Source organism: Apaloderma vittatum, unplaced genomic scaffold, assembly GCF_000703405.1.
Source record: "Apaloderma vittatum isolate BGI_N311 unplaced genomic scaffold, ASM70340v1 scaffold23866, whole genome shotgun sequence".
In the NCBI taxonomy this organism is placed as follows: Eukaryota; Metazoa; Chordata; class Aves; order Trogoniformes; family Trogonidae; genus Apaloderma; species Apaloderma vittatum.
In genome coordinates, this window is record NW_009721587.1 from 2449 (window position 1) to 19164 (window position 16716).

The 16716-nt window shown below is 45.3% G+C and overlaps 1 protein-coding gene across 1 annotated transcript; it reads left to right on the forward strand.

Annotated features, from left to right (window-relative positions):
- Positions 1-4199: 4199 nt before the first annotated feature.
- MAPK1IP1L (mitogen-activated protein kinase 1 interacting protein 1-like) lies at positions 4200-6584 on the forward strand. Its single transcript, XM_009871459.1, is given in 4 exon segments — positions 4200-4224; positions 4775-4870; positions 4872-5498; positions 6076-6584. Coding segments are annotated over 4 exon segments (759 nt in total). The 5' UTR covers position 4200; the 3' UTR covers positions 6088-6584.
- The last annotated feature ends 10132 nt before the right edge of the window (positions 6585-16716 follow it).

Here is a 16716-nt window from a genome sequence, read left to right on the forward strand (position 1 = left end):
GGCATCCAGAAAGGGAGTTTTCATAGACCTCTCTAAAAATCCCCATCTGGTCTTGAACGTGGTGGGTGCCGTGTCAGAGGAGCAATTCCCAGCCTTTCTTCAGCCTGCAGCACAGAGCCCAGCCGGCTTGTCTCACCTATACCTGCCATTAATTTCTGGGAGCAGCTCCTGGGTGTCCAGGAGGACTTGCAGTGTGGTCTGAAGATTTGGTCGTCTTTGGTTTCTGCTGGGTAGTTGCACTGGAAATCCTTTGTGCCTTTTCATCATTCTTCAGGATAAAGGAGAAGAGAGAATCTTCTCCTAAGTGTCTTTTCCTTAGGCATCGGTCATCTTTCGGGGTTTGTTTTTGTTTTTGTTTTTTTTCCATCCTTTGCTTTAGTTTCACACTTCTGGCCACATGTGTTCCCAGAGGTGGCTCAGAAACGGTTCCCTGAGCAGCAGAACTTCAGGAAAGCGGGGGATGTTTCCAGGGGTGGCAGCCTTGGGAAAACAAGGGGAATCTTATCTTACAGCACAGTGGATGTGAGCAGGGCTTGGGTTTGAATGCTACCAGTTCTGTAGCATTTCTGCTCCTGGCCAGATTGCTTAAACTCCTGAACTCTCCTTCTTCCACTCACTCTTTCTTCCTCCTGCAAATCCAGGAAAGAAGAGTTTAAAGGTGGCAAAATGGGTGTGTGTGACAGGAATCTCTGCTCATACCATTGCTTGTGCAGCTCCCTTCTAGGAAAGAATCAAAAAGAGAGTCCTCGTTTATTAACTACTGACTCTCAAAATATAGTCAAGGCACTATTCAGTACATTTTTCTAAAATCTTGAGCCCGTGTGTGACCAGTGGGGTTTTAAAATGGAATTGCCTGGGGGGGTCTTCTGTCTGACGCTGTCTCCGAGCCTTAATTTGTGAGCATGCAAGTGCCTTGGGTGATGCTGTTACAAATATAATTGATATTTCTGTAAGGTTTTCATTGAAATTCCCTACGCTAGCGTGGAATGGCTTGAATGGAATATGGATTCTAGACTTAAGTATGTTTTAGGTGATATGTTGTCTGAATGTGTCTAATGGTAATTTCAGTTTCTTTTTTATTAAATGAAGGTGACAGTATCCAGATTAAATGTGTGTTTAAAAAACATCCCTGAAGTAGGCCATCCTGTCTGCAAGAGGATCCTTGACATGCTTGGCATTGACTCAGTTATTCCAAATGTTGCCAACAGATGTTGCTCTTGTCTGCTTGCCAAAGTAAAAAAGCCACTAAATCTCATCATAGATTATGCTTAACCATGCTTTTTTTTTTTTAATAAGTCGTGCAGCAGAGTTGTTTCCTTAATTTTGATGGCGCACTGCTTTGACTTGAATTTACGGTTCTCCAGCACTTTTGTGACAGATCATGGGATTTTCTTCCGAGTTCTCTCGTGCTCCATATGTTGTAACTTCTCCTGCTGGCTTTTTTTCAGTCCCTTATAAATATGTTTTTTCGGTTGGTCTTATCCTATCTCTCCATCTGCCTAAAGAAACGATGATTCTCTTGGCCTGTTTTAGTGTTGCTTTTTGCTAACCTGTTGTTTTTTGGTTTGGTTTTTTTTTTTTGCGTATGAATACGTTTACACGTGCACTTATATAAAGAGTTACTTTTGTCGCTAATGATTGATTTCCTATATTTCAGGGGTTAAATAGGTGCTGTGTCTATATAGGTAAATTGAACTGCAGTGCCATTAAAAAGCACATACCAACTTCTGATCATGCTCAATAATGAGCATGGTTCATTGCAGTAAATTCTAACGTAAGAGATCTCTGTTAAAGAGAAATGGAGCTTTTTATCTGGTAGGTGACTCTCGAGCTGCTGAGCTGTTAATAACGGGAGCAGAAACCACTTTCCTGCTGTAGCTCATTTGCTTTCTGAACTTTAAACAAATAGTCATTGATCTGAACAGCATACCTCATCCAAGAGGAGGATTCGGGTATTTGTATGTACTTGAAGGAACTACTGCTATAACAAGCTAATGCTGGAGCTCGAGCAAACCTTTGGATTCATGCAGTTAGGCACTTCTTTCCACCGGGCTGCTCGCTTTGTAGATACATATTTCTGAAAAGGTTATTTAAATTATTAGGTGTAACTTGAGAAATTCCTGGCGTTTCCATGGGCGTCTGGGTTGCTTGGTGTGATCATAAATAACCAGGGAGATGAGATGAGCAGTGTCTTGTTGATAAGAAGCCATTCATGAAAGTCAGAATTAGTTAATAAAATGGCAGATATAATTCAGTGATGATAAATCTGTTGTAATTCAGAGTAGATGCGTATAATTTCGTATGTGAAGTGATGGACTGACCCTTAACACCGAGGAGTGAAATATTGCCACAGAGTGTCAGTTCTGTGGTGATGAAAAAGCAGGTGAAACACAAAGAAATACTAGGAAGGAAATAGAAGACAAACCAGAACATAATTACGAAACTGTATCAGTCAGTGGTTGTCCCGCGTGTTGAATTCTGTGTCGTTCTTTCTTGTCATTGATCTCAAAAGATGCAGAAGACTTGGAAAAGCCTCGTAGAGAGGCAGTGACAGTAATCAAAGGTATGGAGTAGCTGCTGCACAAGGGTCAATGGAGTAAGCCACAGCTCAGCCTGAGGAAGGAACAGCTAAAAGAAAATGGTAAAAATCTGTAGAATAATGATCAGCAAGGACAGGGTGGATAAGAATAGACTTGCTGATTTCCTCAGCTGCAAGAATGAAGGAGCAACAACTGAAAGTAGAAAAATGCAGCTTTAGAACAAATAAAGGTGTCTTTTTGTGTAACAGCGGCCTTGTGGAGTTCCTTCCCAAGCAGGGAAACTAGGTGTGTTAGGGGAAGAGAAATTATCTGAGGGTTGTTATCCCATAGAAATTGTTGATGGCTTAGGGAATCTCTCAGCTTGGAATCGTTGAAGTATTGGGGTGAGTGTCATCCCCGGTCATGTTCTTCCCTGCTGGTCATTGCTGAAGATAAAATGGGATCCTGAGCTAAATGGCCCCTCGTTCTCATCCATTACTGTCCTAAGACTAGGAAATTGTGTAGATAGTAGTAAACTAACAATGCGGTTTCAGAGAAGATGAGTTTATATGTGCATTATATGTAATTTATAATGTAATGGTGGTTATAAACCTATTTGTTGTAGGCCAACCTGAGACTAAGCTCTGTGTTAAAACTCAGATCTTCACCATGGAGTTGAAACAAGGGTTGTTTTTCCTGGGGGTCAACTTGGCAGTAGTATTCATACTCGGACTTATATTTTGCATTTTTCCTCCTCCTCTTCTCCTACACTCTCCCCTAAAACCTTCTGCCTGCACTGAGGCATGTCCACCTATTTCACCTGCTCTTGGTCATTTTATTTTTATTTTTTTTTAAACAGTTCTTCACCTCTGGCCAGCATTTGCTGCTGGTTTGTCAAACTGAATGTAACTCCAGCTGCCCTTTTGTATGGCTAATAAAGATTGACAAAGCCAATCAACGTTCATTGTGGTGAACCTCTGGAAAGCTCCAAGTGCAGTAGTTGTCTTTGTGAAAAGCCAGGGCTATTTTTGACGCTTCTTGTAAGCACTAAGAGGTTAGAAGTCGGGTGTGTGTTAGTGACACCTTTGCCGTGTCTGTGTTCAGTTAAGGCCAAGTAGCTGCAGTCAGTGAGGGTAAATAAGAGCATCCACTACTTTTAGTATGTTCTGAAATAATGAGAGGATAAAACATCAGCAAACTATAGTTCTTTTCCTTTTGCCAGTGGAGATTTAACTGTGTTTTGGTTTAAGTACGTTGACTTCACCTGCAAGCAAGCAGTCTGCCATAACTTTTCTGAGTCCCAGCCTAGAAGAGACATTGAATGCTTTACAGGCAGCACTGGGTAGGCTGCCTACTCCCTACAAATATTTGAAATATTTATTCTGTAGTGCAAAGTGACCCATTTACAGTATGTGTCGGTCCTGTCTGAGTTGAGACAGGTGGAGGCTGCAGACTTTTCCTTTTCATGAGAACTTCATGGAGAGGGAATTATTATTTGGGTGGCACCTATCTGTATGGGCCAGTCATTAAAACAAAAGCTGCTGCCAAGAGGCACTGCCAGTTCAACACTTGCTGTGGTTCAGATGAGACAAGTGTAGAGCTTGTCTCATGAACTCTTGCTTTGAAGTACTTTTATTATTTTCAACAAATTTCACTTTATCTTACCTTACTTTTCAGCAAAATGTCTGGAACTGATGATTTTTCGGTAAGTAACAGTTTTTCTTTCCTGAAGATCAGCCAGTTGTGTTAAAGTTGGCGTACTTTTTTTTTTTTCAAGAAGAAGGGGAGCTTACAGGCAAGAGACGATTTTCTTCTGTATCACAGTTGTGATGTTTTTCTTTTGGGTAGATGTAGCAATCTGTGGACTAAGCATACAAAGCTGCTATAGGTGCCTTATGGGTTCTCTTCTGCTCTGATATTAACGAAGGAGTTGTGCTTTAATAGGGCCAGAGTAGCTATAATGGAAATCTGTGAAAATCTTTATTTTCCCCCCTGGATTTGTGCTGAAATTGCTTATTGCTATGTGTGGTAGGTCGCCTTTTATCTTTGGTTTTCTCACTGCAGCATTTCAGAATGCCTCTTCTACCTTAATGATAGAAACTGCACAAAAATGAATGTAATCGTCTCTGTGCAGCAACAAAGAGCTCTTCTCCTCCCATTTTGGCAACTGAAAACACGTACGCGTAGCGGGTGGATGTCTGCGGCGAGGAAGCCCGGTCGGCGTCGTACGTTCTCACCGATGCTTTATCTTTTAGTTGGCAGATGCTTTACCAGATCAGTCGCCTGCTAAAACCTCCAAAGTGAGCAGTACAAAACCTGGTCAGCAGCCTGGTCAGCCGCCGCAGGCTTGGGCGGCTTCCGGCTTCGAACCCTTGGAACAACCCGAGCGCTCCTCCTCCTGCGGCGCCAACCGGACTGCCACCAACAACGTCCACCTCTGGTGTGCCCTTCGGCCCTCCTCCAACGGGAATGTATCCTTCAATGCCCCCCGGACCGCCTGCTCCATTTCCTCCTCCTCCTACTGGACCCTCTTGCCCACCTCCTGGTGGGCCGTATCCGCCCCCCACTGTGCCAGGTCCTGTCCCACCAGGGCAATATCCTCCACCAAATATGCCCTTTCCAGAGCTTCCAAGACCTTACGGTGGTCCGACAGAGCCGGCTGCGCCTCCTGCTCCCGTTGGGCCGTGGGGATCCCTGCCCTCCGGAGCATGGGGACCAACAATGGGAGGGCAGTATCCTGCACCCAGCATGCCATATCCACCCCCAGGGCCATATTCAGCTCCTACCCAGACTCCAGGGGCTGCGCCAACAGTACCGTGGGGTACGGTTCCGCCTGGAACGTGGGGACCTTCACCGCCAGGTCCGTTTCCTCCACCCACAGGATCATATCCAGCTCCAGGACTATATCCTACGCCCCCTAATCCTTTTCAAGTGCCATCTGGTCCTGCTGGTGCTCCATCAATGCCTGGTGGTCCCCATGTGAGTATTTGATTTTATTAATATTTTTTTGGACTTGAACACTCTAAAATGTTACACTTTTTAAGTGTGGAAATCCAGTAGTCTGAGGCCTAGTAGTGCAGGTAAGGAATTTCAGCAAAGCTGTCTTATTTCTTTAGTCAGTGAAATAATAGCCACCTTCTTCAATGCTTAACTAAATATACTGGAACCGTGATATTATATGAATCATAGAATTGTCAGGGTTGGAAGGGACCTTAAAGATCATCTAGTTCCAACCCCCTGCCACGGGCAAGGACATCTCCCACTAGACCAGGTTGCTCAAAGCAGCCTAACGTTGGAATGTGTCTAAGCATCACATTACAGTGGTTTTCTGCTACTTGTAAAACCCCTAAAAGGCAAAAACGAGGGGAAAACTCTAATAATTTCTGAAAGAGAAAATATTCTGCTCTCTGTAACCTAGAGCGATTGCTTCCAGGGCACAGAGAGAGGGAATAAAAAATTACAAGGGTGAATTTGTTTTTAATCCAGAACTTCTATAACTGTGAATGAACCGTTTTGTGAAAAGCCTGTATTGACCATGAATTTTTGTCTCTTGCAGCCTTACCGTTGAATACATTCTGGGCAACAAAATACTGTAGCTTTCCACCTTCATCCACTACTTACAGAGATTTTTACAGTTTTTGTTTCAATAATGTTTGGGGCTGTGAAGAATACTTGCCTCTTGTATGTGCATTAGAGGTGTGAAGGAGCAGTTTGCATAAATTTACCTTGCCTCATACGCTGGCATAACTGTTTGGTTTCGTAGAATGAATGACAAAGAGCAGAAATCAAACTAACACCTGTGGTTCTTACATTGGCAAGTATTCCCTGGAAAAATGGGAGCTGCCAAGTAAGGATTATAAAGAATCAGGCCCGAGGACTTAAAAAAATCAATATGCTAATTCTTAAATTTCCATGAATGCTTTAAGTCTCGTTGCCAGACTCGTGCTGGTCACTGAATGGTTGGATAGTTGTATTTTGTCTATTTTCAGGTTATTCTGAAATGTCAATAAAAAGTGTTTCAAGAATTTTGTCAAGAAATCTAAGTTTCGAACATGCTACAGTAATTCAAACTAAAGAGACAGAGCATGTGAACTCGAAGGTTTTCTCAGCATTTTGTATATACTCAAAACAATTGCTCCGTCTGGGACTACGGAAGAGAAGATCCACATTTGAAATCCTCGATTCCAACTTGGGAACGCGCCGTTTGTGTTCACAAACAGGCAGCGATGCGTGAATTAAATAACCTGGATGTGCAGTTAACTTTGAATCAACAAATGTGAGTTTTTATGCATGCAAGTGAGGACATCATTTTGCCAGTTCTCATTCTGTGGTGGTTGGAAGTTTGACTTGGTCTGTGTAAAAAGAGAAACTGATTCTCACTTTGGTAAGGTACTCCCCTCTTTCTAACCCGAGTTCCAGTCATTTAAAATTTGACTTTGCTGCTGTGTTGTGTAAACTCGGCAGGCTTTTTCAGAGTCCCTGGAAACTGAACTTGAGCTTAAAAGATTTAAAAAAAAAAAAAAAAAAATCAAACAAAATCCCAAACCCCAACTGACAGTTCCCTTCCTGGTGTTTTTTGGCACGGCCTTGAGTTCTGTGACCTGCAGAGATCCTCCCAGCTGCAGCTGAGAGTGAGGAGGTCTCATCTGGATGTTGTACCGGGGAGAAGTCCTCTGTTCTCACCTGGGTGTCCACACACCTCACTGAGTAAGTGTCGTTTGGGAGTAACCCAATGTCTCGAAGCCTGGGCACTGCCACGTAGCTGTCCTTCCTCTGAGGGGGTTAAATTTTCGTATTCTCATCCCTATCTGTGCAAAGGGCACGTGGGGCTTTGCCTCGACCCCAGACACGTGTCAGTTGCTGGCTCTCCCTGCGATACTTCACAGCCCAGACTTTGACCACGGGGCCCTTTGCTTCTTCCCCAGCTGGGGATGCCCGAACTGAGCTGCTGGAGGTAGAACTAGGAACAAATGTTGCTTGCCCATGGTAGCACGTTAGGGAGTGTTTGTACCACGGAACTATGAAAGCGAATTAATTCTCTTCCAGTATTTTATCGTGGCTTCCTGCATGCGTGCAATGGACTTAGAAACAAACGAGGTGACCCGGCTTGTCCATAGTCTTGGCCTTTGCAGTGAAGTCCTGCGATATTTGTTGCAGAAGGAAGCAGCGGGCTTAGGTGTGGCTGTTTTAATCTAATGTCATGAAAGCTAATAGCAAAGGTATATGTTGGTTTTTGGGTTTTTTTAGGAAGGCAGTACTGAAGGTGGATGTTTCAGCCCGACGTTTCAGCTTAAAACTTGCCATCTGTAACCCTAGAAGTAGAAACTAGAAGAGCAGATCTTCACTAACCTTAAACCACAGTTGCCCCCCAAACATACTTGGCTTAGACCTTGCCACGGCTAATTAAAAATTAATGTGAGAGAACATTGACTACATTTGCTCAAGTGATTTTTTTTTTTTTATACGTGCAGCCTTAGATTATAAATCAATGTAATGAAAAAATAAAATTAAATATCTGAGTGAACGGATCATGCCGTAGCAGGACTCCAGTTGGAAATCGCGCTGGCCGTATGTCTTGGCAGGGAACGGGAAGGTAGAAAAGGACAAAGCAAGCGTAGCAAGTAACGGTTTTTGGAAAGGGGATTTGTAAAAGTTACTAGACTTCTAGGTTCTTCCTGAAATAGGCAGGAATTATTACTGGAACATTTAGGCTAAAATTCACTATATATGAGATGTTTTTCAATGTATATTTGTATTTCTTGAGGTCATGAAAACTGTTTCATAACCCCTTTGTTTTTGTGAGCAAAGTTCTTTGCATAGCAGTGAAAAGGGTATTCCTGTTAATCGATGGTGTAAAAAAAATAAAATTAAATAAATAAAATAACAAAACTCAAGTTGTCACTATATACCGTGTAGTAACTTTATCACGTTATGTCAAGTGTGAGCAACTTCTGGCCTGAAGCTTTTTGCAATGGAATTTGTACATTTCTATGCATCGTTTGAGTTAAATTGCTGAGAAGTTCGTTTTGACTTGTGCTTTGAGATTGACATACTGCATTTGTTTACAATATGAAATATAAGCAATCACGTCTTTAAAGTATAGATTATCACCTGCTGCTGTATTTTCTTTAGATGAAACAAATATTGCTGTATGATAGTGAGAAGCTATAAATACAGGATTTGATATTTTTTTGAAAATGCTGTCACTTTTGTATAAGATTAGACATTAAACGTATTTTCAAGACTGTCGTGTTTACTGCTTTTCAATTACTGCTTTTTTGGCATGCTTCTGTAGACTTTTTGCCTTGAATGAATAGTGAAAATAGGACATCCTGGATTTGCAAAGACTGAATATAAAATCAGAATTACTCGACTCCTGTGAGTGTTTTTCCTCTTCCTTCTGTGACGTTCTGCAGCGTGTCCATAAGATGTATTAAATGTGGACGCGACCGTTGCTGTGTTGTCGCATGCCAGCCTCAGGTATTGCCTGCTCATGAACTGCCTTGTTAAGTAAGACAAGAAATATCTGATCGTGCTTGTTCTAGAGGAGGAGTGGGAGTTACTTTTTTACCTGCAAAGAGCACGGTGTGGGTTTTTCCTGGCTCTGCCTGACTCCCATGCTAGATTGACACGTCTGGATGCGGTAAGTGACCTGCAACCCAATGTTTTTTCTTTTTTATATGCTTATCAGGAGTTTGATGGGACAGGATGGATAACAGGGGTTGGGAAACTGCAGGGCTTGGCAGTGGTGTGAACTCCAAAGTTGGGGCATCACTCATCGCTGCTTTTACGTCCTTCCTCTATAGTGGCTTGTGGGGTGGTTCGCACTGAGCTGCCCAACGCTGCTGCCGTGGTCCACACCTTCACCCTTGCAGGAAGGTAAAAAAGGGCAGCAGCGAGCGATAAAGAGTGGAAACAAAACTACCTGCCTGCTTTACAGCTTTGCAAACAAGCTTTTCTTAGACTGTGCCCCGAGTGCAGTCCTCACATGTTAGTGGAACTATATGATGTGTGGCCAAAGCTTTATCGTACCAGTGTTCAGCTGTGGGATTGTCCACTCCTCTGGATTCCTCACATGAACTGTTGTAACTCTTGCATTGGCAGAGATGAAGATGTAGAGTATGCTGATCCACTTGGGTTTTTCCTTAATTAAAACATGATTGCCTACTGCCCTGCAGGCCCAAAAAATCTTGAATCGCATTTTTGGGGTGCATCTGAGAAGCGATACTTACCTACGTCATTCATAGGGGAGCAGTTAACTTTGCAAAAACTGTTCCGGGGTCTTGCAAAGCGCCGAGTACGTGCACGGTTAGATCCACGATGTGTTAGTTCTGGCCTAACGTCGCGAAGGCAGGTACCTGAACTCTCTGGAGGCAAGCTCAGCCCCGTTTCTGCGCAGAGGCACTGACATCTGGAGGAAGATCTTGAGTGGACGTGGGTGGGGATGTGCCGGCTGGGTGGACAGATGTGTCGGTGATGTTGGGAGGAATGGCTCTGCGCTCGCTGGCTGGGTTCCACCCCGGGCGTGCGTGTCCTGCCTGTGCGGGCAGAGGTTGCGATACTCAAGGTCATGGTCTGAAGAGCGACAGGTAGATGTGACATTTCATGTTAGCCCGGTTTTCCCAAATAGATTTTTCAAGGTAATTGTAGTGGGAGGATCAACTAGAAATTTCCCTCCTCTCACACTTCAATTAAGCTTGATCTAGAGCTGTGCGTGCGTTAGCACCTATTGTGTTGATAGCAGCAAGGTAAGGTTTTATTTTTTCTTTTTTTTTTTTTTGGTCATTCTTGCCTGCAGAATTTCTCAAGTATGTGGGAAATCCGATGTGAAAAGCTGCATGCACACAGGCAGGACGTCACCAAAAGCAGGTACTTTTGTTCCAGAGATCTGGTGATTGGTCAGGTTGACCTGTTTGACAGGTGTGAAGACTGAAGAACAGGGACTTTGTATCCCCTGTGCAGCTGGTCAGACCTTGTGGTAAAGTTATGGGTTACACCTAGATAAGTAAAAAGAGATAGTCAGGGTAACAGCACAAGCGTTTCAGCTCTGCAGTATTGCTTTCCAAAGGGTACCCTCCCTGTTAAATGAGAGATGGAGAGATAAAATAGCAATACGTCCTCTTCTGTGCTCTTCCCAACTCAGCAGGGAAGGGCCACGCTGAGAAGTCAGTCAGCACGCCGAGGGTTTAATTTCAGGTCCTGGTTCTGCTCTCAGCATCTTACACACACTTGCAGATTCAGGGGGTGATGAGGGGAGGGACTTGTTGAACACTTAAACTCGTATATTGAGCTGTGCCTTCAATGACTGCATTTGTTTTGTGGCAATGATTTCTTAATTCACATCTCCCTATCTCCTCTTCTGCCACTGCCCCAGTCATCCGTAAAGCAGGCAACTCCCTGACGTAACCCCCATGTACATCCCGCAGTGTTTGGCAGAGCCAAAAGCTGCAGAGCGTGGTGTAAGTGGGAGCGTGGTGTAAATGGGAGCGTGGTCTCAGTGAGGAGACACTTGTGTTGGGCTGTTCCTTGGTGGGAGAAGCCCTCTCTTCTCATCCAGAGGAGGAGCTGGAACGTGTCTGCCGTAAGCGTTTCATTTCACAATCCACAGAGGAACTGGTTCCACCGAGCAAGAGAGGGATCCTAGGAAGGGGTTGCTATTTAAATTACTAGAGTTGGGATCTTGCAGGGTGGTTGGGTAGAAATCTGGTACCCTGCCCCACTTTACCCCATTGCTAGCTGTGTCCAAGTGATGTTTAGGCTGGAGCAGGCATCAGCGTGAAAAGGAGGGATTTATAGAAGAGGAAAACGTCCTGCTGGCGGTGGAGACTGTTCTAGAGCAAACACCAGCTCTTAACGCTGCAAAGCTGGATGGTGGCATGAGTTTAAGCAAGAGACAGACCAGCAACGAGGAGAAACTTTTCACCATGAGAACAGTCAAGCGCTGGAGCGGCTTGCCTGAAGAGGTTGTGCAGTCTCTGTCTTTGGAGGCTTTGAAGGCTGGCCTGGATGGAGCCCTGAGCAGCCTGGGCTGAACTTGGAGCTGGCCCTGCTCTGAGTGGGGTTTAGGAACCTCCTGGTGTCCCTTCCCATCAGAATCACCCCATGACTCTTAAGAAATCCACACTCTTCCGTGTCTGACTAAAAGCAAACCTGGGATTGTGCGTTCTTGAAACAGATTCAGAAGGTGACAAAATGACTGCAGGTTTCATTTGTGATTTCGTGGGCTTGCTTTGGCTGATTAGTGTAAGTCTGTGGCTTCTGGTGGGAGCTCAGTAGGTGCAAACAAGGGCTGTTCTGTCAGGATATTCCATTTTATGAAGCTGTTAAAGGATAATGAAAAGTAAAACTGTATTCCAGGGCCTTTTTGCAAGAATGTGCTTAGTTTGCATGTCATGAAAAGCGTTATAGAGTCCTTTGTGCGATAGAAATCATTCAAAGAGGTTTTGAATCCTGAGCTTTCCAATCTGCCTGTACTCCCTTCAGTTATAGGGCAGCACCCTCCAGCACAGACAAGGTGGCGGAATATCCTATTTTTAAGTTTGCTTAGAAGTGGGAAGAATTAATGCATTAATATCCCTGGTGCTGCTTCTCCCTGCACGTTGGGCTCTGCAAAGCTGGAGTTCATTGATGCTCCTCGAGGACACAACATGGGAGTTGATTATCCTGAAAGCTTTTTAACACAGGCACTTCAAAATCTCAGTAGCTTCCACTTCATGCTTTCATGTTGGTGTTTTGGCCTCGATGCTGTCGAGCGTGAGCAGGAACACGGGGATGATGTCATCAGCAGGTCTGAGCTGCTGCTGCCATCCTCCTCGTCCTGATGCTCTCCTGTTGCTCGGTACCAGCTGTCAAGGGTAAGCAGATGCTGAAAAAGGGAGCATCTATGGAGTGACACCGAGCAAAAACCTGCTTTCAGCAGTCCAAAGGAAAATCAGACACTGGAAAAATGAGCTCATGGCTTGTGGAAAAGCAAAGCCCAGTGTGGTCCGACTGGGTTTTTTTCTCTCCAAGCTGGTCGCTGCCATCAGCAGAGGGCAGTGCTGCTGCTCCCAGCCCTCCTGCAAGCCCTGCCTGGCAGTGAAGGCTGTATATGGTGTTGATTATTTTTAACGTTGAACTTGATAAAAAAGAAAATGGAAGAAAGCAACAGCGTTGTAGTGAGCTAGAGTTCTGTTTGGGAGATGTCGTTGCGACGTGCTTCTTCGCACAGACTTGTGGTACCCGGCGTTAGGTTGGACTTCTGTGGGAAGAACACAAACACACCGTACACGAGGTTTGAATCTGAGCCCTGTTTAGTGTAAGGCTTCACAAGAGAATGAATTTCTGTGCCCTGCAAAAATCTAGTATCAGAAGCGGTGCAGCAAAGAAGGAAAGTGCCAGCCTGCCACGACTTACAAAGCTCTTCCCTTTCCCATCTCTTCTGTTTCCCTGAGCTGCGATAGAACCCACCCACTGCAGTCGAACTTGATGATCTTAAAGGTCTTTTACAACCTAAATGACTCAATGATTGCCGTGGTGATAAAGTTATTTTAAAGTAAACTCTTTGGCGTGGTTTCTGCTGCAGCTGCCTTGCTGCTGGCTCAGGCTGAACTGTCCTGTCTGTCTTTGTCTCTCCGTGTTTTCTTTCCAAGCCCATATGACCAGGGGGGTATCACACGGGGCTTTTCCTCTCCTTAGGGAGCATCTTTCCCACAGCAAAGCCATGTCTGGGCCAGCTGGAGGCAAGAAGCCTCTGGGGCTGTGTTGGCTCTGTAATCCCTCCACCTGCCTCCTGGATCTTCTGGTTCTGCACCCAAAGAGACAGCAGAGCCACACACGGGCTTCGGTGGGGGTACACTTGAACTGATCCAACCCCACTCCTGCGACACAGCCCTATTCCTGTTGGATCTTTAAGTTGGATTAGTTTCCTGTAAGGATGAATGAATTGGCTTTGTGTCTGGGGCAAGAAAAACACCAGGATCTTGCCTTTTTGATGGCAACAAGCCATGGGGGTCTTTCATGTGACCTGCACGGGCATTTGGGGTTGCCGTAGGGATGATTCATCCACTTATTTGATGATGTTACAGTGAAGGACCTTCCTTAAGGGACCTGGGGCAGCATACGGTGCAGAGCTTGGTGCAGCAGAGGAGACAGTTGCTATGAAGTTTGAAGCCAAGGATGTTTTGAGGGCTTTTTGTGGGACGATATTGCCGAAGCCGGGCCGGCCACAGAGAAGAGTGCCTGCTCTTGCTGTGATGCCCTTTTTTATCACTGCAGAGAGTCGGAGGTGACTCAGGCATCTGCAGGCAGGGCAGGGGTGCCTCAGGGAGGTGCAGCACGGAGCTCTGCCAAGGCATCTGTGGCACGAAGCACCTCATTCCTGTGACTCGGAGAGGAGGTGACGTTGGTCAGGGTTCCTGTTTCCCGGTCTGAGAGGTTGCATGGCGAGGAAGGAGAGATGGTGGTTGAATTCAGCACCTTGGGACTGTGCCAAGCAGAGCCTCGGTGGTAGATCCACAGGCCAGATGTTGCACATGATGTTGGCCGCCGACCCAACGCACAAGTCGGGACACGGAAATCATGAGATTGATAAAATCGTGTGGGTGTTGTTCTGCTTTGTAAAGCGGAGTGGACCTCTTGTGCCATCAAGCTCCTTGCTCACTGGGTTGTTTTCCTTCCCATTAATTTCACGTCAAGAAGACAAGAGAGAAGCAGCTTTCTGGTTATTAATTTCCAATTTCAAACGTGAAATTACTGCTTAGAAGTTCTTTATAGAGACAGATTGCCCATTGGTGTCTTTTGCCTCTGAGAGACTCAGTATCCACAAGAATAGATGATGCAGAAGACATTAACTCCTGACTTATGTCAGCATAGAGTAAAGGGTACTAGAACTACATAAAGGGTTGATCATTTGGTGTCTTCTCCCAAGTAAGTTTGGTCTTTTCTCCCCAGTAACAAGCGATAAGACAAGAAGAAATGGCCTCAGGTTGTACCAGGGGAGGTTTGCATTGGACAACAGGAAAAGTTTCTGCACTAAGAGAGTTGTTGGGCACTGGAGCAGGCTGCCCAGGGGAGTCGTTGAATCACCATCCCTGGAGGGATTTAAAAGATGTAGTGGGTAAAAACTGTAGGTGTGGTGCTTGGGGACATGGTTTAGTGGTGGACCTGGCCGTGCTGGGTTAACAGCTGGACTTGATGATCTTAGAGGTCTTTTCCAACCAAAACAATTCTGTGGTTCTATGAATTCCGAGTTGTAATTGCAAGCTGTCATTTATATATATACATATTTAAATGTGTGTGTATCTCTATTTTAATGTGTATATACATATTTATGTGTGTGTATATACATGTGTATAAAAATGTATATATATTTTTACAGCTATTCATTGAAACAAACCAACCCTGAAGCCTTAAGCAGCCGGGCTCAGGCTCCTCCTGTCCCTTTCCTGCAGAGGACCGGGGCTGCTGGCACCACTGGTGGCACAGCCAGCTCCCTGCCCGCACGATGGCATGAGGTGGCTGCTGCTCCACTCCCTGGCTCTCCTGTCGCCTCTGCTCCTGGCTTCTAGCATTTGGTCTCCAGTAGTTGTTGGGTTGTTTTTTTAATCTACTCAGTCTTGTGCAGTTCTTCTTGTAAACTCCCGTAGCTTGTAGTTAATTAACCTGATGGTAAACGTCGCTGTGACGCACCGGCTGGCAAGCCCCTCAATAAACAGCCCTCAGTAGCCGGTGGCGCTTCGAAACAACTCCAGAGGAGCCTGTCAGAGGTTATTGCTGGAGGAAAATGTTTAATCGTGTATGTAGTCGTATAGTATAATGGTGCCTGAGTGTCTTGGGAACTCAGAGTTTGGGAGGGGAGTGGTTACTCCCAGTCCTAGCCTGACCCTGAGCCTGTTGTGGGATGGAAGCTCATTAGCTCAGCTCTAGCCTGATTGCTAGGTGGTCATTAAATATCACCTGGTTCTCACATGCTGCCAGAGGAGTGCTGAGCATCTGAAAACGGGGGAAGTAAATTCTTTAGACAACGTGAGTGGCCTCAGTGAAGGGCACGTTGTAGAACCGTAGAATTGTTCAGGTTGGAAAAGACCTTTAAGAGCATCAAGTCCAACTGTGAAGAGACATCAGGGAGCACATCCCTAAGAAACAAGCCACCCATCCAGGTCCTCTATCTCTCCCACCCTTTGGGCTTGCAATTTGGGGCTTTAAATGCGATGTGGTACCAAGCAGGGTTACATTTTGTATTGTCTCTAAAGCAAACTAGATACTTACATGTGCTTTAAAAAACCCCCAAACCCCAGGTAGATGGCTATTTTTGAGAAAAGGCTGATTTTTTTATCCGCTTCTGAGAAGCAGCCAGCCCTGGGTTGCAAGGCCGTGCCTCACAGGGCGTTGCAGCGCTGCGGGCGAGAGATGCTGTCGCTGCCACTCAGGTCTCAGGTGGAGCCGGTGCATTTGTGCTCTGCCTTGTTTGCTCAGTGCTCCATCAGGAAACCCAGCGACTCTCCCCTCTCCATCCTGAGAGGTAAATCTCAAAACCCAGCAGCCAACACCTGCGCATCTGACCACGCAAGTCACCATGGGGTGACTCCAACGATGCAGGGCGAAGCGAGATGTGGAAGTTTCACAACTGGGCACAAAGGGCTCATCAGCCACCCCGGGAATGTCGAAGGGATGCTCACTCACCATCCTCGCTGCTGCCTGCTTTATTTAAGGGAAGAACTGAGCTCAGATTTTGATTTGTGTTTTCATTTTTGGTCGAGCATTTTCTTAACGCTGTGTATCTGTTGTATAATCGCTTGTGCCTTTGGAATTGGATAAAAAAAAAACAGGCAAACCTCTTCAGTAAATGTTTGAAGCCTTTGAGTGGAATCCTGAAAATTGTAATACGGCTTTTTTGTGAAAATATCTCTTGCCACAGACATTTAGGGGAGGGTCTTAAGGAGGAAGGGAAAAAATGGTGCACTGATGAGTTAATACGGCCTTAGCTGGGAAGGCAGAGGTGCTTAAAAACACTTGATGCATGTCACTTCAGTTGGGTTTATGAACACATGCTTGGCACACACACACCTTTTGATTGATACACTCTCAGAAAGGCTGTGATTTAGACAGATGCTGGAGCAAGGACCTGAAGGGTCACTCTGAAGAGCAGCGACCTCCTCTTGCTTCTATTGCAGGCTCAGGAAGCTCCAGCTACTCATGTAACATCTCAGGAATCCTT